This window comes from Rhinoraja longicauda, chromosome 6 (assembly GCF_053455715.1).
Source record: "Rhinoraja longicauda isolate Sanriku21f chromosome 6, sRhiLon1.1, whole genome shotgun sequence".
NCBI lineage: Eukaryota > Metazoa > Chordata > Chondrichthyes > Rajiformes > Arhynchobatidae > Rhinoraja > Rhinoraja longicauda.
In genome coordinates, this window is record NC_135958.1 from 9,537,662 (window position 1) to 9,559,796 (window position 22,135).

The 22,135-nt window shown below is 42.5% G+C and overlaps 1 protein-coding gene across 3 annotated transcripts in view; it reads right to left on the minus strand.

The window, feature by feature from the left end:
* Positions 1-6,731: 6,731 nt before the first annotated feature.
* The window catches only part of phkb (phosphorylase kinase, beta), a 133,327-nt gene continuing 117,923 nt past the window's right edge, over positions 6,732-22,135 (minus strand). For 2 of the 3 annotated variants that reach the window (XM_078400429.1, XM_078400430.1), the window contains exons 27-32: positions 20,576-20,778; positions 16,657-16,791; positions 10,989-11,118; positions 9,319-9,426; positions 8,155-8,295; positions 6,733-7,352 (exon numbers count right to left, since the gene is read on the minus strand). In XM_078400429.1, coding sequence (XP_078256555.1) covers positions 7,218-7,352; positions 8,155-8,295; positions 9,319-9,426; positions 10,989-11,118; positions 16,657-16,791; positions 20,576-20,778 — 852 coding nt within the window. In that variant the 3' untranslated portion in view covers positions 6,733-7,217. Of the gene's footprint in view, positions 7,353-8,154; positions 8,296-9,318; positions 9,427-10,988; positions 11,119-16,656; positions 16,792-20,575; positions 20,779-22,135 lie in introns of all 3 variants that reach the window. The other variant, XM_078400431.1, reaches the window with a different exon arrangement.

Sequence of the window (22,135 nt, forward strand, 5' to 3'; positions counted from 1 at the left end):
TCCCAACGAAGAGGCCGCCAACTCCATGATGTTAGGCAGCAGTGCAGACGGAGATACGACACGGAAAAAGGCACATCTCCGTCATGAAAAGAGATTTTAAAAAAGTTAACCCCCCCCCCCCCAAATCACAATACAAAACTAAAGATAAGCTAAAACATACATTTTACAACAAACTAAAAACACAAGAATGGAAAAGACGAAGACAGACCGTTGGCAAGGCAGCCATCTTGCGGTGCCCCCTGGTGGTTTATTAAAGATGTTATATGGATAGGAAGGGTTTAGAGGGCTATGAACCAAATGTAGTCTATTATGCCTAAATGTGGATAAATATGAGGTTAAACACTTTGGCAGCAAAAACAAGGAGGCAGATTATTATCTCAATGGTGTCAGATTAGGTAAAGGGGAGGTCCAACGAGACCTGGCTGTTCTTGTACACCAGTCACTGAAAGTAAGCATGCAGGTACAGCAGGCAGTGAAGAAAGCTAATGGCATGTTGGCCTTCATAATGAGGATTTGAGTATAGGAGTAAAGAGGTCCTTCTGCAGTTGTATTGGGTCCTGGTGAGACCACATCTGGAGTATTGTGTGCAGTTTTGGTCTCCTAATTTGAGGAAGGACATCCTTGCCATTGAGGCCGTGCAGCGTAGGTTCACAAGGTAATTCCCCAGGACGGCGGGAATATCATATGAGGAAAGATGGAAAGACTGGGCTTGTATTCACTGGAGTTTAGAAGGATGAGAGGGGATCTTATAGAAATGGATAAAATTATAAAAGGACTGGACGAGCTAGAGGCAGGAAATTTTTTCCCAATGTTGGGGGTGTCCAAAACCAGGGGCCACAGTCTAAGAATAAAGGGGAGGTCATTTAAAACTGAGGTGAGAAGAAACTTTTTCACCCAGAGAGTTGTGAATTTGTGGAATTCTCTGCCACAGAATGCAGTGGAGGCCAATTCACTGGATTAATTTAAAAGAATTAGATAGAGCTCTAGGGGCTAGTGGATTCAAGGGATATGGGGAGAAGGCAGGCACAGGTTACTGATTATGGATGATCAGCTATGATCACAATGCATGGCTGTTCTGGCTTGAAGGGGCAAATGGCCTCCTCCTGCACCTATTTTCTATGTTTCTATGCCATCTCAGTTGCCATGGACAAGGTGGGCCGAAGGGCCTATTTCCATGCTACACAGCTCTATGTCCATCTGAAACCTGGTTTAGGGTCACCCTGCTTGTTAGGAATTAGAATGTGAATTGAGGGCTTCCATTACTATGCAGAATATCAGAGCCAATGATAACGGGGAGAGTGTACTGATCAAGGATCATTACAAGCCCGCTGACTCTCTCAGCTATCTCCACTACATCTCACCACCCTGCTTCCTGCATGAACGTTATTCCATTTTCCCCAACTTCTCTACTTCTGTTGCAGCTGCTCTGATGATGATCCCTTCCACACCAGTGCATCTGAGAGATCTTCCTTTTTCCACAAAGCATGGCTTCCTCTCCACCACTGCTGACGAGGCAATTAGTTGCGTTGGTTCCATTTCTTGCTCTCTGCGTTCACCATCCGTCCTTCCACTTGGAGCAGGTTTTTCACTTTGCAGCTCATCACTCAACATTCGACAGATTATAGGGCAGCGCAGCGGGTAGAGCTGCTGCCTCACAGCGCCAGAGACCCAGGTTCGATCCTGACCTCGCGTGCTGCGTGGAGTTTGCATGTTCACTCTGTGACCGCGTAGGTTTTTCTCTGCATGTTCTAGTTTCCTGCCACATCCCAAAGACATGCGGCTTTGTAGGTTAATTGGCCCAAGAGCGCAGGGAATGTATGCGAAAGTGGGATAACATAGAACTTGTGAACGGGTGATCGATGGTCACTGTGAACTCAGTGTGCCGAAGATCCGGTTCAATCAATCATTACCAATGCTGATAAAAATCCACTGATCAGAAGCATTAATTTGTTTTTCTCCCCATAGGCACCAACTGAGCATTTCCAGCATCTTCTATTTCTCTTTTAAATCTCTAACATCTGCAATATTTTTTGCTTTTTGACCAATGAAAAATCTGTTGGTCTCACACGAAGAATTTCAGAGGTTTGGAACGAAATTCAAAATCAACTCATAATTTGAAAGGGTTTTCAATGTGTGCTCCAGTTTCCACCTACATTCCAAAGACGTGCAGGTTTGTAGGTTAATTGGCTTCTGTAAATTGCCCCTGGTGTATAGATTGCAAAAGAAGGTGAACATAGAACTAGTGAAGGGGTGATCGTTGGTCAGCATGGCCATGGTGGGCTGAAGGCCTGTTCCCACGCTCCAAAAATAAAAAACAATTATCTGGGTCACAAGCAAACTGACATTGGAGCAGGCAAAATAGATAAATCAACCCTTGGCTGAATGAATGGCGTCGGGAGGGAAGGTACTTTCAGCAACAGTTCTGGACCAACATAAATTTGAACCCTGCAGTGTTTCATCAGAATGCTGCGGAAAGGATAAATAGAACTGCAATTAAGATTTCAAACAAACAATATAAGGAGATAAGCAAATGGGTGATGTTTTGGGTCGAGACCCTTCTTCGGGCTCAGTCTGAAGAAGGGTTTTGACCCGAAACGTCACCCATGCCTTCTCTCCAGAGATGCTGCCTGTCCCACGGAGTTACTCCAACATTTTGTGTCTATCTTCGGTTTAAACCAGCAACTGCAGTTCCTTCCTACACAATATAAGGAAGGGTTGGTTCTAGAAGTGTCAGAAACCTACCAATAAAGGAATCAAATAAATGGGAACAAAGGAGAAACAAAAGTATAAAATGAATGGTCAGAAATTAGACAGGTTCTTGGTTGCATTGGTCTAAACGCAGAAATATAAACATAAACTTGGTACAACAATGAATGGAGTTGAGGTAATAATTGTGGAGAAGATCAGAATTATGGCAATACTGACTGAAATATGGAGTAAAGGGAATGCCACCGACATCCTAATATAACATATTGATGAAGGGCTGTAAAGAAAGGCATTTTGGAGACGATCGTATTAAGGTATTGAAGGATATAAATGTAATTGAATCCCAGAAGGACAATAAATCAGATGAACAAAAAGATATTAATTCAAGTTCAGATGAAAAATTATTTAAGATATAACTTTATTATATTAGCAACAGTTTATGTGGAGACTGCAATCAAATGCTTTATATTACCACTGGATGATAAATAGAATTTTGCAGTCACGAGTATTGAAGGAGTTTGACCATTAAAGTGCAGTTAGAAGTCTTTAACATGTAAGACTGTTTGATGAAAGGCAGTGTTTTTTGCAAGACCTCTACTTTTAAGGAATTCCAATGACAGTGGGGTATATTGATGGGTGAGATGAGTAGTTTAAGATTATCTATTGCTTTCTCATGGACATAGTGCATTTCTGGATCCTGGTCAAAATCTTGGGAAGCAAAGTGATTAGAACAGCTCAGAACTCCTCCTGAAATTGGCTGCAGGATTTTCTTTCTTCGGGTTTATATTGGGTGGCACAGTGGTAGCGTTGCTGCCTCCTAAAGTCAGCGGTTCGACCCTGACCTCGGGTGCTGTCTGTGTGGAGTTTGCACGTTCTCCCTGTGACCGCGTGGGTTTCCAGCGGAGGTTCTAGTTTCCTCCTGCATCCCTTGTGAGTGCGCACTAGCCGGTGTGGACTCGGTGGGCTGAAGGGCCTGTTTCCATGCTGTATCTATCAATCAATATAGGTAGCATTTGACCAAGTGTGGTTTCGAGGAGCATTGGTAAATATGTTATCAATGGGAATTGAAAGGATTACAGTGCCAATCATAAAGTGTTGGAGGATATCTCAGTGGGTCAGGCAGAATCAGGCAGGGTCAGGGCGGCATGGTGGCGCAGCGAATGCAGCGCCAGAGACTCAGGTTCGATCCTGACTACGGGCGCCGTCTGTACGGAGTTTGTACGTTCTCCCCGTGACCTGCGTGGGTTTTCTCCGAGATCTTCGATTTCCTCCCACACTCCAAAGACGTACAGGTATGTAGGTTAATTGACTGGGTAAATGTAAAAATTGTCCCTAGTGTGTGTAGGATAGTGTTAATGTGCGGGGAACGCTGGGCGGCGCGGACTCGTTGGGCCGAAGGGCCTGTTTCCGCGCTGTGTCTCTAAAAAAAATAAAAATCAGTGGAGGGAATGAACAGATGGCGTTTCGCATCGGGCTCTTTCATCTCCATTCCCAGTGATTGGAATTACACCTTATGCAAAGGACAATGATTGTGGATGTTGAAAGCCAATTAGCCCAGGCCCAAAGTTACAACACGAGTTACTAGAACTAAAGTTTTCAGCTGCTGAATAAATGGTCTTTCAATCATCTTATGGTCAGAGGTGGGGATGTTCCTTGATGGTTGTACCATGTTTGTGAATGTTGCAGACCTTGTCTGCAGCAGCTGGAGCCAGACCATCTTCAGACATGGGGTCACGTGGAAGTAACATTTGTGCCACTAGAGTGCTGGGAAATGACTACCAACAGCAGGGAATATAAGCACCGACCCTTGATACACATAACCGCCCCATGTTGCGGCGGTGTCAGGGTAGCGCAGCAGTAGAATTGATGCCTTGCAGCACCAGAGACCAGGTTCGATCCTGACTACTGGTGCTGTCTGTACAGAGTTTGTACGTTCTCCCCGTGGGTTTTCTCCAGGAGCTCCAGTTTCCTCCCATACACCAAAGACGTACAGATTTGTAGGCTAATTGACTTCTGTAAAATTGTAAATTGTCACAAATGTAGGATACTGTTAGCGTGCAGGGTTCACTGGTTGGCGCGAACTCGGTGGGCCGAAGGGCTTGTTTCCATGCTGTCTCTCTAAACTCAACTAAAACTTCATGATCAACATGTGGGTTGGGCCGGAGATGGTGGTGTGGTGGGGGGTGGGCAGTGTGGATCACAACTGACCATAACTTCACTGCATCTGCTTTGTGCCACTGGTGGTGTCTGCATATGTAAAACCCACTGCTTTACCTCCTCATCCCAAGGAATAACTCTGCAATGTGGTGGGATATCCTCCATTTCCTGGGATGAGTACAGCTCCAATAACTCTCAAGAAGCACAACAGCATTCAGTCAAAGCCAACCACTTGAACGTCACAACGTCAACTACCCAACGATTCAGAAAATAGGCACAAAATGCTGGAGTAAGTCAGTGGGACAGGCAGCATCTCTGGAGAGAAAGGGTTAGCTGCCTGTCGGTGAGCTACTCCAGCATTTTGCATTTATCTTCAGTGTAAACCAGCATCTGCAGTTCCTTCCTACCCAAAATACCCAGGCCTTCCATCATCAGCGCAGTGACTGCAGTGTACGGTCTACAACATACACTGCGCATCCTTGCCTGATCTACTCTGACTGCATCTCCCAACCTGCAGCCTATTACACCAGGCACATGGGAGCACGACCAGATTCAGCCACCCCTCCAAGGTGCACATTACCCTGTAATGGGAACACATTGCCATCCCTTCATCATTGTTGGGTCTAAATCTCGGAACTCCCTGTCCAACATCAACATGGGAGTACCTATACCACCTCTCAGGATCAATTAGGAATAAGCAATAAATGTTTACCTTGCAAAGAAAGCTTAGTTCCCGCAAAATGGATAGTTAAAAAAATAGTTATTGGCAATTAGCGATAGTGATATATTTGATCACACGCTCTAATGGGGAGAGCAGCTGCTGCTCAGAGCGCCAGAAACCCGAGTTCCTTCCTGACTAGGGGTGCTGTCTGCACGGAGTTTGTACGTTCTCCCCGTGACCTGCTTGGGTTTTCTCCGGGTGTTCCCTTTTCCTCCCACATTCCAAAGACGTACAGGTTTGTAGGTTAATTGGCTTTGGTAAAATTGTAAAATGGCCCTAGTGTGTAGGATAGTGCTAGTGTACGGGGTGAACGCTGGTCGGCATGGACTTGGTGGGCTGAAGGGCCTTTTCCCCCGCTGTATCTCGAAAGACTAAAGTGTAGGCTGTGCAGTGATTGGTCCGGGGGAGACACAAGGAACTGCAGATATTGGAATCTAGGGCAAAACACAAAGTGCTGGAGGAACTCAGAAGGTCTTAAAGTCTGGTGGTCTTTGCCATTTTGTTCATTACATGCAGATATGGAATATAGGATACGCTATCTGAACCCTTACACTCAACCTTCCCGACTCTGAATCCCTGAGATCAGTGCCAGCAAGAATTTGAAGACTATTCCAGAGAGGACGAGCACTGGTTTGCAGCAGGGTGGGCTGTTTGGTTCAGCCAATGCAGAGCCCTGGAAGCTGCCTCTGGTTGTTTGTCCACAGAATACGCCAGGCCCAGAGAATCAGAAAAAAGTTTAGTTTAGTTTTAGATTAGAGATGCAGCGAGGAAATGGGCCTTTCGGCCCACTAAGTCTGTGCCGACCAGCGATCCCTGCACATTAACACTATCCTACACACACTAGGAACAATTTACACTTTCAACACACCAATTAACCTACATACCTGTATGTCTTTAAACGGAGGAAACCAACATCTCGGAGAAAACCCACGCAGGTCACGGGGAGAACGTACAAACTCCGTACAGAAAGCACCCGTAGTCGGAATCGAACCCGGGTCTCTGGTGCTACAAGCACTGTAAGGCAGCAACTCTACTGCTGTGCCGCCCGAAATAAGGCCAGAAATAAATCTGGAAATAAAACTAGTAACATGTATTATAAAAAACAAGAAACTTCTCTTAAATTTGTTCTGTCCTTATTTTGTATTTTCATGAAAGTCGCATCTATAAAACGCTCGAGTTTAAATAAGTCATTATCAAATGATAACAACAAATGATGTGCAAATGTTTCAAATACAGTGGGTTTACAAATTCCGTTTGAAACATCCCATTTTTATTTCAATTATATATTGTAACATTAGTTCAAATGCCAATTCTAAACATTTGGCACCCAATATCTTAACCATAAATAGCATCACACTCACGAAACTGTGCTAAAATATAAATTAATGTTTCAATTTATTGAATATAACCTCTCTCGTACAATCATGCACCAACTTTTAAATGACCTTATTTCTAGAGAATACATTGGCAGTTTAATGAAATAATCCTTCTTGCAATGCAGCAGCTGAAATCTGGCCAACAGATGTACACTATGTATGTGCCTCTGATTACATTGAGAAGCATCGAGGTAATAACATGCATTCACACACATCACAAATCTCATTAACAAGCAGATTCCTCAAGTTTGTCATCTTTAACTGATCACACAGGGATCATCCAGGGTTGACTTAACATTACCCTCAAGTAATGTGTTCATTACAGCTTTCATCAGGTAGCTGGCTGTCCCTCTTTTTCCCATTGGAGGAGTTTGGTAGAAGTCTTGCATGCTCTGGAAGTAGACATAATATGAATCAAGTAACAAGATCCTGCACTACCTTTGCTTTTCACGCAACTGGAGTTAAGATTAACAAAAAAGGAACAACCATTGGCCAGCACCTCTGTGAACAGTTTAGCCATGTCATTGTTCAAGCTAAAATCTTGTGGGCACAAGGAACTGGAGATCTTGGAGTCTTGCATAAAACACAAGGTCTGGAATAATTCAGCAGGCCAGGCAGCATATGACATGGATCCAGGACCTTCACAGATGTTGCCTGACCCACTGAGTTATAGTCATACAGTGTGGAAACAGGCCCTTCTGCCCAACATGCCCATGCCCACCAATATGCCCCATCTACACTAGTCCCACCTGCCTGCGTTCGGTCCATATCCCTCTAAACCTGTCCTTCAGCTTTCAGAAAAGCTTCATTTTGCAAACAGATCCGATACACCTTGCATTAGTCTCAAGAGCTGGATTCTGGGTGGAAGAGGGTGTCTAGCCCAATTATGGGAAGATTTTTAAAGGCAGGTGACAGGTAGTTTGCCTGTAAGTGGCACAGATCTAAACTCGTGATAATTTACTTTAGCGTAGAGATAGCTAATAAAACAAAGCTGTATCTCTTTGGACAGCACACAAAACAAAGCTTTTCACTCTACCTCGGTACACTTGACAACTTGGGGCTGTGCCAAAAATATGGATTTAAATGCTTCTATTCCTTTGCACAGGTTATGCCGACACCGACAGAAAAAATAGTACAATTTAGCAACAGCTCTCAGACACAACCGTTCTAATTATAAAGAAGAAGTTTACTCACTTTAACCTCAACATGTTCCAGCCTCATTTTGTCTTTCTTAAATTCATCAAAAGCGTCTTTGACCAGATTATCCAAGTTCACTTCAGCTACAAATTCCAGTTCAGGATTGCGCTCCAGTGTCACGGAGACCACCATCATCAGCTGCAGCAAAGATAACCCAATGTAATCCCCATTGCACCATCATAACATACATCTCCAAGTTATTTAATTCCATTGTATGATCACATTTTTGTGTTGCAAGTTGGGGGGTTAATTGTAGCACTGTATTTAAATCAAACGGATCTACAGGAAGCGCAAAAGGCAGCCAGCATCATCGAAGACCCACACCACCCTGGCCACACTCTCTGTAGGGACATTTCAACAAGGATCACCTGATGAGACTAAATATAAATTATTACTCTGCTGTACCTTACACTAAAATGTGCAGAGTTGTAGTGATTATATATTTAGTTGGTTAAATTCATCTTTAAATTACAATTTAAAAAAAAAGAACATGTCAGTTGTAGTTGTTCTACTACACCAAGGTTTTCTGTGGATTGAATGTTGTGCTTTACACTCACAGTACTGAATAAAAATCTCCCTAAAAATTCATATCTGGCCTAATTTTATAGCATTTTGCAGCGTTGTTACTAAATCTAATTATGAAATTAGAAAATTAAGAAGTTATAAAGGCATAGGGGATCCTTGGCTTTGGCTCTTGATCAGGAACAGATTTGACAAGTGTCCAAAATCAGTAGAAGAACAGAGAAAAATAACCTCAGGTTTTCGGCTTAACTATTCTGCAAACTGTGGTTAGGAGTTCAGTTCGGCCAGCATATTTCAGGAAGAGTTTGCACTAATTCCAGTCCACACGCTACACATTAAGGACAGTTTACAGAGGCCAATTAACCTGCAAATCCATATGTCTTTGAGATGTGGGAAGAAATCCACATGGTCACAGGGAGAACATGCAAACTTCACACAGGTAGCACCCAAGGTCAGGATCGAACCAGGTTCTCTAGTGCTGTGAGGCAGAAGCTCTACCAGCTGTGCCACGCTACTGTGCCCCCAATTACTAGGGATTTTTTTCCACGACATATCTCCCTCATCTCAGCATGAAATATATACATGATTGCAAAAATGGAGGTAGTTTAGGACGGCTTCAAATAAGATTTTGATCAGCACCTCCACAATGATCTGCCGATATTCTGGCTTTATGATGTCTTGCAAAGTGTCTTCTACGAGGAGAGAAAAGTTCATCTCATACATGGTCATATCCGACAAAGTTGGTTGCTGTGGAAAGGAAACAGAGAGCAAAGTTTCTGCTGATGAAGAGTAACATCATTTCACATGCATTTAGACCACAGAATATAGAACAGTACAGCAAAGGACAGGCCCTTCGGCCCACAATGTCTTTGCCAAACATGATTTTAAGGTACACTGATCTCATCTATCCCTTCCATGATCCATGCCCTTCCAAACCCTACATAACCGTGAAAGCCTCTCAAAGGCCATTACCAAATCTGCCTCCACCACCACTCCTGGAGCACATTCCAGGCACCCACTAACGCTCTGTGTAAAAAAAAAACTTGCCCCGCACATCTCCTTTAAACTTTGCCCCTCTCAGCTTAAAAGTATCCCCTCTAATCTTTGACATTTCCAACCTTGGAAAAAGATTCTGTCTGTCTTCCCTATTTATGGCTCTCATAAACATTAGAAAGATTTGTCTTCATTCACCATGTTTATAACATAACAACTATATTGACAGATTCTTGATTAGTCAGGGTGTCAGGGGTTATGGAGAGAAGGCAGGAGAATGGGGTTAAGAGGGAAAGATAGATCAGCCATGATTGAATGACGGAGTAGACTTGATGGGTTGAATGGTCTAATTCCGCTTCTACAAATTATTATCTTATGAGTTATACTAAAACTGACACTTTTCTATTTTCTCGTGAGCTAATCAGCCACACTAAGTGAACTATTTTAGTAACTGCAATTGTTAAAGCCCAACCGGGCAGATTGTCCTCTGTAGCTACTCTACGTCTCAGTGCAAATTCAGCAGTTGGACAGTAAATTAAGTAAGGAGCCATTCATCGAACAGTACAGCACAGCAACAGGCTCTTCAACCCACCCTGGGATTGAAACCCAGCCCTTCCATCTGGGAGCAAGATCAGGAAGATGTTTGCTTTCCTGATCTTCCCCCCACGCACCTTTGAGATTCTTCACAAGAAAAGACGCGACAGAGTAAATCCAACTAAATATGGATACGTATTCTAAATAGATTTAAATTATAGCATTAAGTTCCATATCCTTCCTGTCATTTCACCCATATTTTTGATGGTGCTGTTGCTATGGCAGTAGACAGATTCTTTCTGAAGTTAAAGCGTTTCTTTGCAATTTATCAGAATGATTGCATTCTATGCACAGTAATACTTTGCAAACAGTACAGGAACCTTGAAGACTGGAAGTACCGTCATGCCAGGATTGGGCTCAATGATCTGTTGCATTCATTGTTTACCTGCTCTTCAAATGGAATGAATGTTGGAAGAGGAAATCTACTAAAGATATGCATTTGTGGATGATTTAACTATTAGATGAAAAATAATGTAGATACAAGGAACTACAGATGCTGGTATACCCTTCTCATCTGTATCGACCTTTTACCTGCCAGGTATTATCCTGCCCCTCCTCTCTTCCAGCTTTCTTCCCCATTCCACCCCCACTACAATCTGAAGGGTCCCAACCATAAAAGCCACCTATGCATGTTCTCCAGAGATGCTGCCTGACCGGCTGAGTTACTCCAGCACGTTGTGCCTTCAGATGAAAACAATGTTTGTCTCAAGTTACATACTTACTTGGGGCAGGTGCTTCCCAGTTACTGTTATGCCCTCTGGCGTCCTCTCCAGAATCTGCCAGACTCGGTCATAAAAACCTTTTGGAGTGCGGTTTAAAGAGCCATCAAGATGTCGCCTGTTCAGCCATGACCTGAAGGGAAAGATTAGTTCTCTGGTTATTAAGTGCTCCTGATAATGTTTAATATCCACATTTACTGCACAAGTCACACAAATATAAATTTCATCGTTCATTTATGGTGAGTCACAGATACTACAAATGAAATGTGTAAAATAAATCGCTAGACAGAAACACCAGAAACAGAATTAATTTAAAAAAGTAGCAATTAGCTTTGACATTAAGCAATAACTGTAGTTAAAAGAACAATTTCCATTTGAAATTTTGCAATTTGTTTTCTAAAAGTTATTGTTATATTTGCAAATACTTTAATTTTATCACCACAGCAGCTTGACGTATTTTGAAATGCCAACAACATGAAATAAAATGTGGTTAGAACTGACTTTTTAATCTTATGGACAAGGTACTGAATCTGTTCCAATGGTTCTTTATTGACACGTGTACATTGCACAGTGAAATTGATAATGTATAGCTCACACAGTCATGAGACGCCATATTGTGGCACCATTTACAATAATCCAACTGAACAGGATGAAGCTTTGCCTCCTTGCTGTAAGGATACCTCTTGAATTGAGTTTGAACAGTTACTTTCGATATAGATATACATTAACTAGCAATCCTACTTGCAGTGGATGGGGTGCAACTTGAAAATAAAAGTGGATGGGTGACATTTCGGTTTGGGACTGAAGAAAGGTCCCAACCCAAAACATCACCCATCCTTTTCTCCAGTGATGCTGCCTGACTGGCTGAGTTACTCCAGCATTTTGTGTCTATCTTTGGTAGAAACCAGCATCTGCAATTCCTTTCTACAAATAAAACAGGAGCTTCTCTTCTGAAGATATGAGGAAAGTAGATTAGCCTAAACTTTACCTCCATTGGTGAAATATCAATGCTCACCATTGAAGCAAGCCAACCACACAGATCTGGCAACCTCTGTGACATGGATTTCCCTTTCCTGCCATCGGTTGTTATCAGATGGCAACATAAGAAAATCTTCGGCACCAAGGAGGGAGATGTCTTCAAGTAGATTGATCAGTTAATTCGCAGTAGAGCTCTCAGAGAATCCACAAATTTATTTTAGTTTAGTTTAGTTTAGAGATACAGCGCGGAAACAGACCCCTCGGGCCACCATGTCCGTGCCAACCAGTGATCACCCCGTACACTAGCACTATCCTACACACTAGGGACAATTTACAAATTTTAGAAAGCCAATTTTTACAAACCTGCACTTCTTGGGAATGTGGGAGGCAACCAGAGCACCCGGACAAAACCAACGTGGTCACAGTGAGTACGTACAAACTTCGTACAGACAGCATCCATAGTCAGGATCAAACCCAAGTGTCTGGCACTGTGAGGCAGCAACTCTACCGCTGCACCACTGTGCCGCCCAAACCTTACAGTTTTACCAAACTTACAAGTGTTTCACCAAGGGCAACATTAAGATTGGAACTATTAAGCAGAAGCTGAAAAGTCAAAAACATATTAAAAACAATTTTTTACTAAGAATTATGGAGTTTGTAGTAATTTTCTTCAGAAATTAGACTACATCTAAAATTAGTAGCCTCAGGTCAGACATATTGCAAGAGTGTTAAGAGGCTTTTGGATAGGCACGTGAATGTGCAGGGAATTGAGGGACATGGAACATATGCAGGCAGGGGAGATTAGTGTATCTTGGCAACAAGTTCAGCACAGACATTGTGGGCCGAAGGGCCTATTCCTGTGCTGTGCCGTACTGTCCCATGTTCTATCTTGCCTTTCTGGCTGCAAAAAGTGATCAAGTAAAAGCTTTGGGAAAAGAATCATCACTATCTAAAATGCATTTTGATTTACATTAGTAACCTATATGCTTAAAAAGTGAAGATTTTTATTTAAAACTTCCACAAATGTCAGCACTATTTTTATGACTTTGCTTAATACTGCCTTATAAATTTCCTACAGATTGCAACCCTCTAAATTACACATTGGATCCATTAATGCTCTTGAAATCGATCACAATTCATCTTCCAGTTCTTCTGGAGTTCAGATTATTAGTTATGAGTTGAAGTGTCATGTGTGCTTGTTCGTACAGGAATAAGAGGGGAGGTCAGGTGAAAGTGTGGCTAAAGCGGCTCAATAGGAGGGAGGGCTTTGGATTACTGGATCACGGACAATTTCCGGGGAAGGTGAGAGTTGTTTAACTGGGAGATCGTAGAAGGTAGCAGAACAGATAGAGAAGATGTTGAAAAAGACACACGTAATATTTGTTTCATTAGCCAAGCAGAATATACATGGTAGAAACATAGAAAATAGGTGCAGAAGAAGGCCATTTGGCCCTTCGAGCCAGCACTGCCATTCATTGTGATCATGGCTGATCATCTACAATCTAACCTGTGCCTGCCTTCTCCCCATATCCCTTGATTCCACTAGCCCCTAGAGCTCTATCTAACTCTCTTTTAAATTCATCCAGTGAATTGGCCTCCACTGCCTTCTGTGGCAGAGAATTCCACAAATTCTCAAAAGTTTCTTCTCACCTCAGTTTTAAATGGCCTTCCCTTTATTCTTGGACTGTTCTTAGACAAGCCGGGAGATAATGTCACAACTTTATATGACATAGGACGTAGGTTAGAACTCTGTTGGAGCACTGTGCGTAGTTTTGGCTCGCCTCACTATAGAAAGGATGTGATTGCTTTGGAGAAGGTGCAGAGGCGATTCACCAGGATGTTACCTGGTCAAGTGTTTTGGTTTTGAAGAGAGATTGCATAGGCAAGGCTTATTTTCTTTAGAGTGGTGGAAGCTGAGGGGGCAGAGTGGAGACAGCAGGAAACTTTTCCCCATAGCAGAGGTATCTAACAATTAGAGGGCAAAGGATAGGGTAGGGGGTCAGAAGTTTAGAGGAGTTAAGGGCGGTGCTTTATCACCTGTAAGGTGATTGGGATCTGTTTGAACCTATCTGTAGGCAGGTACTCTCATAACATGCAAGAAGTACCTGGATGATTACTTGAAATGCCAATGTGTAGAAGGCTCTGTCCTATATGCTTGTAAATGGGAAAATATAGACTTTATGACTATGTTCAATTTCCATTCAGTTTCCTACGTTGTTCCAGGTCAGCTCCATTGAAACCAGATAATGTTGGTTAAAAATAATTTATAATGCTCCTAAATTGATAATGTAGCTCCCCAAAGTGTATTTGATTGAAATGTAATTCAAAATTTATTAAAAAATAAAGCATTTGCATTTAATATAATGCCTTCTGTGAATCTACAACATGCAAGGTACTGCATAACCAATTAAGCCTTTCTAAAAGTGTGGACACAGTGATACTGTAGGGAAACATAATACATAATTTGAGCACAGTAGGGCTTCTTGTGGAATTATAGATCTGCCACGGCATCTGGACAACAACGCTAATCATCCTTGCACATCTTTTCTACATTTTTCTTGACCTTCATCTCTTTTGATGTCTCGTTTTCACACACTTTACCCTTCCTTACCTCTGTGTCTCCCTCTCCCCTTACTCTCAGCCTGAGGAAGGGTCTCAAACCAAAACGTCACCTATTCCTTCTATCCACAGATGCTGCCTGTCCTGCTGAGGTACTGCAGCATTTTGTGTCTATCTTCGGTGTAAACCAGCATCTGCAGTTCCTCCCTACTCAAGAGATCCATTACGTCCATCTGAATGGTCAGGCAGAACTTCTGTTTAAATGTAGGAAATGCAGACACAAGGAAATGCAGATGCTGGAATCTTGACCAAAACATAAAGTGCTGAAAGAATTCAACCGGTCAGGCAGCACCTGTGCAAAGAATGGACTGACAATGATTTGGGCTGGGACCTTTCTTCATCCTGATTGTAGTAGGGGGAAGACTGGAAAATGAGATGTGGGGGTAGGACAAAGCTTGGCGAGTGATAGGTGAGGGTGCTTGGCAGATAGGTGGAGTAAATGACAAAGGCTAGAAGTGAAAAGGAGACAAAATGATACCAGATAAGGAGAGGAGTAACATTATAGGGAGGGAGGGATATGGGTGGAAGGAAGGCGGGGAAAGAGAAGGAATAAAAAGGAAATGGGAGATGGTGATGGGTGATGAGTGTACAAAGAAGGGAGCAGGGGATGGGGGTGGTAGGAGTAATGTGTACATACTGGGGTGGGAGGTTTGCTTGTATTTGGAGAATTTATTGATCATAGCGTTGTGTTGTAGACTACCCAAGCGGAATATGAGGTGTTGTTCTATATGTGCCTTCTAAAGGGGTTTGATGCAGAAATATGTTCACATGACTCCAAAAAAAGGTATTCTGCAAATGTAAATAGGCAATGTAAATAATCCCAGAGGACCACATCATTTTGGCAAATTTCTGGGTGTCCCATTTGAAAATTCCTCCTTTCTTTGATGGGGATTTTGTTTGTCAAACAATTTATCAAGCAGAAATCTCACCCCCAAACCATTCAAATGACATTAACAGCTTTGCAACACAAAAAAAAGTTGACAAAAAGATTTTCAAATTTACTGAACTGAGAAGTAATCACCTCCCTCCCTTCCCTCCCTTCTTCCCTCCCTCCCTTCTTCCCTCCCTCCCTTCTTCCCTCCCTCCCTTCTTCCCTCCCTCCCTTCTTCCCTCCCTCCCTTCTTCCCTCCCTCCCTCCCTCCCTCCCTCCCTCCCCATGCAATAGGAAATATGCCATTAAGCTGGGAAAAGTGCAGAGAAGACTTACAAGGATGTTGCCAGGACTTAGAGGGCCTGAGCTTTGGGGAGAGGTTGGGCAGGCTAGGACTCCATTCTGTGGGGCGATGGAGGCTGAGGGGTAATCTTACAGAGGAGTCTAAAATCATGAGGGGAATAGATAGGGTGAATGCACAGATTAATTTCCCCAGAGTAGGGGAACTAAGAACTAGAGGGCATAAGTTTAAGGTAGAGAGGAGAAAGATTTAATAGGGCCCTGATGTGCACTTTTTGCACACAGAGGGCAGTGGGTAGTTGGAATGATCTGCCAGATAAAGTGGTTGAGGTACGTACAATGACAACATTTAAAAGGCATTTGCACAATTATATGGATTGGAGAGATTTAGAGGATGCGGGTCAAATGGGACTAACTTTGATGAGGCATCTTGGTTGGTGTGGATGAATTAAATGAATGAATGAATGAATGAATACTGGATGAGTTGGGCAGAAGGGCCTGTGTTCTGTGACTCTACAACAGTATTATTGATTCAGTAACAACACTCATCTGAAGCTGGAAGACTGATGCCTGTACTCTGGTATGCCCCATTAAGAGCTGTCTGTAAAGATTGCACTCGTGAAGCTAAATGCTGACAGCTGCATGAACTTAGAACACTACATTAGGGAATGGCAAATTGTGACTGACAGTACCAGTTTCAATATAGTGCTGCACTGGGAAACCGAGCAATCTATTACTTTGCGAGTAAAGCTGTCGCTTTCAAAAGTAGTATTAGAGCAACCCACAATTCCAGCTTAACGTCGTTAAAACATTGTAATTCAATTTCTAGTTCAGCATCTCCCTCGAAAATCAGAATCTCTTTTGATATTCAGACTGCAATATTACTTAGTTGGTTCAGATTACCTTTCCTTTTCACCAGGCTGCAGAATATCCAATAAAAGCTTTTTAACATCACTTGGTGACATCTGGTAAAGATAATCTGTGGGTAGATCTCCACCTCGGGCTGCAAGAGCATGTTTCATAGCATGGACGATCCATCTGAAGCAGATTAGAAAACTCATACTTATGACAATACTCACAAGATAGATGAAAGAACAGTGTTGAATTAACCAACTCTATCAAAACATCAAAATGAAGATTTTAAACTTCAAATAACTCCGACCTGTGGTATTATCACAGATCAATTCTATGTACTTTTACTGACAGTTTCATTAAAATCCACTGCATTGAAGTACTTTGATGTTAACTCAACCTGAGGTGGAATGGGAAAAATCGTTCAGAAGGATGCCATTTTGGAACTCTTTCAATCGTTAACATTTATCTTAAACAATCAAGAGTCAAGAGTGTTATTGTCATATGTCCTAAAACTGAATAATGAATATAAACACACATATGGCTGCAAGTAAGAATTTCATATATATACATTTTAACACTGGACTTTTCATATTTATATATACCAAACAAATAAATTGATGATAGTAGTGCAAAATATATATGAAAAGTTGTGTTAAAATGTATATATATGAAATTTTTACTTGCAGCTATATGTGTATATATACAATGATGAGCCAAAACATTATGACCACTGACAGATGAAGTGAATAACATTGATTATCTTGTTACAATGGCACCTGTCAAGGGGTGGGATATATTAGGCAGCAAGTGAACAGTCAGTTCTTGAAGTTGAGGTGTTGGATGCAGGAGTAAAGACATGAGCGACTTTGACAAGGGTCAAATTGTTATGGTCAGACGACTGGGTCAGAGCATCTCTGAAACGGCAAGGCTTGTGGGGTGCTCCCGGTCAGCAGTGGTGAGTACCTACCGACAGTGGTCCGAGGAGGGACAAACCACAAAGGTGTTGGGCGCCCAAGGCTCATCGATGCGAGAGGGCAACGAAGGCTATCCCATCTGGTCCGAACCGACAGAAGGTCTACTGTGGCACACGTCACAGAAAATTTTAATGGTGGTCACACGAGGAATGTGCCACAATACACAGTGCATCGCACCCTGCTGCGTATGGGACTGCGTAGCCACACGATGACCCCTATCCACCGTCGAAAGCACCTTCATTGGGCATGTGAATGTCGGAACTGGAACTTGGAGCAGTGGAAGGAGGTCGCCTGGTCCGATGAGTTCCGTTTTCTTTTAGATCACGTGGTTGGCCATGTACGTGTGCGCCGTTTACCTGGGGAAGTGATGGCACCAGGATGCACTATGGGAAGACGACAAGCCGGTGGACGGAGTGTGATGCTTTGGGCAACGTTCTGCTGGGAAACCCTGGGCCCGGCCATTCATGTGGACGTCAACTTGACACGTGTCACCTACCTAAACATCGTTGCAGACCATGTACACCCCTTCATGGCAATGGTATTCCCTGATGGCAGTGGCCTCTTTCAGCAGGATAATGCGTCCTGCCACACTGCACACATTGTTCAGGAATGGTTTGAGGAACATGAGGAAGTGTTCATGGTGTTGCCCTGGACTCCAAATTCTCCAGATCTCAATCCGATTAATCATCTGTGGGATGTGCTGGATCGACAAGTCCGATCCACGACGGCTCCACCTCGCAACTTACAGGACTTGAACGATCTGCTGTTAATGTATTGGTGCCAGATACCACAGGCCACCTTCAGGGGTCTTTTAGAGTCCATGCCTCAGTGGGTTGGCGCTGTTTTGGCAGCACACGGAGGATCAACAGCATATTGGGCAGGTGGTCATAATGTTTTGGCTCATCAGTGTATATATTCATTATTCAAAAATAATGTCTCAAAGTCTCTATACTTCAGAGCCTACTTGGAGATTGTAGTGTTTTATAGCCTGACTGTTATAGGGAAAAAGCTGCTCCTGAACCTTTGCTATCATGTAGAAGGATCCTGACCCAAAACATCACCTATCCATGTTCTCCAGAAATGCTGCCTGACCTGCTGAGTTATTCCAGCACTTTGTGTCTGTCCACTCGCTATCCCAATCAATACTTCACTGAACTGCATATGGTTTCACTCTGCCTTGGTTACAATTTAACACCCGTCACGGTTCACTGGGATTTATTCTCCACTCCATTACGCCAAGGTCATTAATACTCTCAATCCTCTGGTACCTCCAGAGGTCGACTGACAATGTGTCATTGCCGAATGAAATAAGCCGGTGAGGTATTGACAAGTTGTTTGTTGGGAGAGCAAATATGGCAGCTTTATCATCAATAACATTGGTTAAAATGAGATGGTGATCAGGTATGCTTCACACAGGGGCCCCACTTCAAGCAGACTATAGCTTATTCACTTTGTTCAATAAAGAGCATTTTTGAGAGGAAGGAATTCGTTAAGGAACCAAAACTAATCCAAACATTTCTCCCAAGAAACATTTCGGGATAACAATACAAAGACAACTTTTTTTTAGTAATCCTACACAGCTTCAGAACATGTGGAGTCAAGACACTCTTTTACCCACCACCTTATGTGTGAAAAAGTTATTCCCCCAGGTCCCTAGTATCAGCAAAGTTGCTACTAACAGCTTCTTTTCAGCAATCATCAGGCTCTATAACACTACCCAACTGTGAGGTTCTATGAACTATCACTGATTGCAGTGAGGACTTAGGTTTTTTTTGTACTAGTATTGTGAGTCATAGTCATACAGTGTGGAAACAGGACCTTTGGCCCAACTTACCCACACCGACCAACATGTCTATTATTATAGGTAGACACAAAATGCTGGAGTAACTCAGCGGGTCAGGCAGCATCTCGGGAGAGAAGGAATGGGTGACGTTTCGAGTCGAGACCCTTCTTCAGACTGATGTCAGGGGAGGGGGCGAGACAAAGATAGGATGTAGTCGGAGACAGGAAGAATGGTGGGAGAACTGGGAAGGGGGAGGGGATAGAGAGGGGAAGCAGGGACTAACTGAAGTGGGAGAAGTCAATGTTCATACCGCTGGGGCGTGTACTGCCCAAGCGAAATATGAGATGCTGTTCCTCCAATTTGCTCTGGGCCTCACTCTGACATTGGAGGAGGCCCAGGACACAAAGGTCAGATTGGGAATGGGAGGGGTTGAAGTGCTGAGTCACCGGGAGATCAGGTTGGTTGAGTTGACCTGAGCGGAGGTGTTCAGCGAAACAATCCCCGAGCCAGTGCTTGGTCTCGTCGATGTAGAGAAGTTGACATTTGGAACAGCGGATACAATAGATGAGGTTGGAGGAGGTGCAGGTGAATGTCTGCCTCACCTGGAAAGACTGTTTGGGTCCTTGGATGGATGTCGGAGACAGGAAGAATGGTGGAGAACTGGGAAGGAGGAGGGGATAGAGAGGGGAAGCAGGGACTACCTGAAGTAGAAGTCAATGTCTATTATTATAATCTACTATTGTAGATGGGATATCTACCTGTCTGCATTTGGCCGATATCCCTCTAAACCTGTTCTATCCATGTACCTGTCTAAGTGTTTCTTAAACATTGCAATAATACCTGCCTCAACTACTGACAGCTCGTTCCATACACCCACCAACCTTTGGGTGAAAATGGTTATCATTCGGGTTCCTATTAAATCGTCCCCCCCACCTCACCTTAAACTTATGTCCTCTGGTTCTCGAACCATTGTGCTTATTAATTTATTGAATTTGTTTATTTTACATTATCTGTGTGTATTACATTTATAGGTCTTGTGCTGCTGTAAATAAGCATTTCATCATTCACAATTAAAAACTCTTGACACCTGCCATACGAATTCCTGTCAGGAATTTCTACAAAAATCTTTGAAACCAACATTTTAAAATAAAATCCTCATTCACAAAAGTGATAAGCACTAAAGCTAAATAACACCAGAGATTTAACATACCCAATTCTAAATTTCAGCATGCCTTGGAAGAGTTCTGGAGAATTGGAGATAAGCCAACCAATATGGATGACAAGTTCTTGCTGAAGGACCGCATCCCTTACATCATGTACGGCACACTTAGAATAGACAATGTCCTTTATTTCCGTTGGAGATAGGGGATTTGAAATAATCTCTTCCACTTGGCCAAACACCCCAATTGTCACCTGTTATTTCCAAAATCAGTGAAGAAAGTCAATGAAGGTACACTGACATGACCCATTTTTAAAATATAATGATTTAGACTGTTTTTAAAATCTGGTATGTTGCATTTATGATTCTCTACAGATTGTTTCTTCAAAAGATATAACTTCTCAATAAAAATTTAAAAAAATCAGCATTTCTTTTATAATTATATTTATATAAAATGCATCTCTAATATGTATAGAAAATGAACTCAGTTTTAAGCAGTGCTTTTTTTGTGACGGTACAACATACTGGCACTTCTAAAAAGTTAAACGTCATTGTTTTCTGGCCACTTGGCACGTATGTTTACTAATCGTGGATTAGCCACCTTTTATCTACAAAAGCACTGTTTTTTTTAAGCAATAAATGGTTACAAGCACAACCAAACTACTTGTGCAACTTTAAACATGTCCAATTATTGTTCATAATTGGGTTCGAATTCATTTTATATCATTGAGAAATTGTGCTCCTTCATTATTGTGTGGGGGTGACAATGATGACAGCTTAAATGGAGGCAGCTAAGAAGCTTGCAGCACATTGCAGCAGACCATGCACAATATCCATTCACTCAAAAGGCCATGTGGAATGTGATAAAAGACCTTTACAGCACTCCCTGTCAGGTTCCTTTTGATATCCATTTTGGTTATAGCGTGTACTGGCTCAAGAAACGTAAAAAAATGTTTGTAGAAGCTGAAAATTTGTTTCTGTACCTAATATAGCAGAGACCAGTTGTTAAATATGGAAATATTCTGATTGCAACATTTTTTAAATAATGTTGCCAGTCTAAATTCTAATGAGAGCAGCTGTTATTTAGCAGTCCAGCTGCACTATAAAAGAACAAATTAATTAGCTTTTACAAGCTAGAAGCTTACACAAAGAAAAGTGCATGCTTCAGAGTTTTATTCTTCAATTTTTGCATAAATCATGGGCATTTCATGCAAAATCATGCCAATTTTCAACGTATGACAGTATGCCAATACAAGTTAGAACACAGGGCTTTCATCAATGGAATCTGGGCCCGAGTGCAGTTAGCACAGTTGAAAGAAATTATCTACTTTTTCCATGGACATTCAATTACTCTGGAGCAGATTTGTTGAAATCCATTGTGCTGGGCATCTCCAGTCTCCAGCACAGCAGAAAACTGCCAATCATTTTCCACATGATTTGAAGAAAAACTTAATTCAGAGGAGTTGATAGGACACATTTGTTTGGTTGAGTTTAATTTAGAGATACAGAGCAGAAACAGGCCCTTCGGCCCACCGAGTCCACACCGACCAGTGATCGCCGCACATTAACACTATCCTGTACACACTGGGGACAATTTACATTTATATCGAG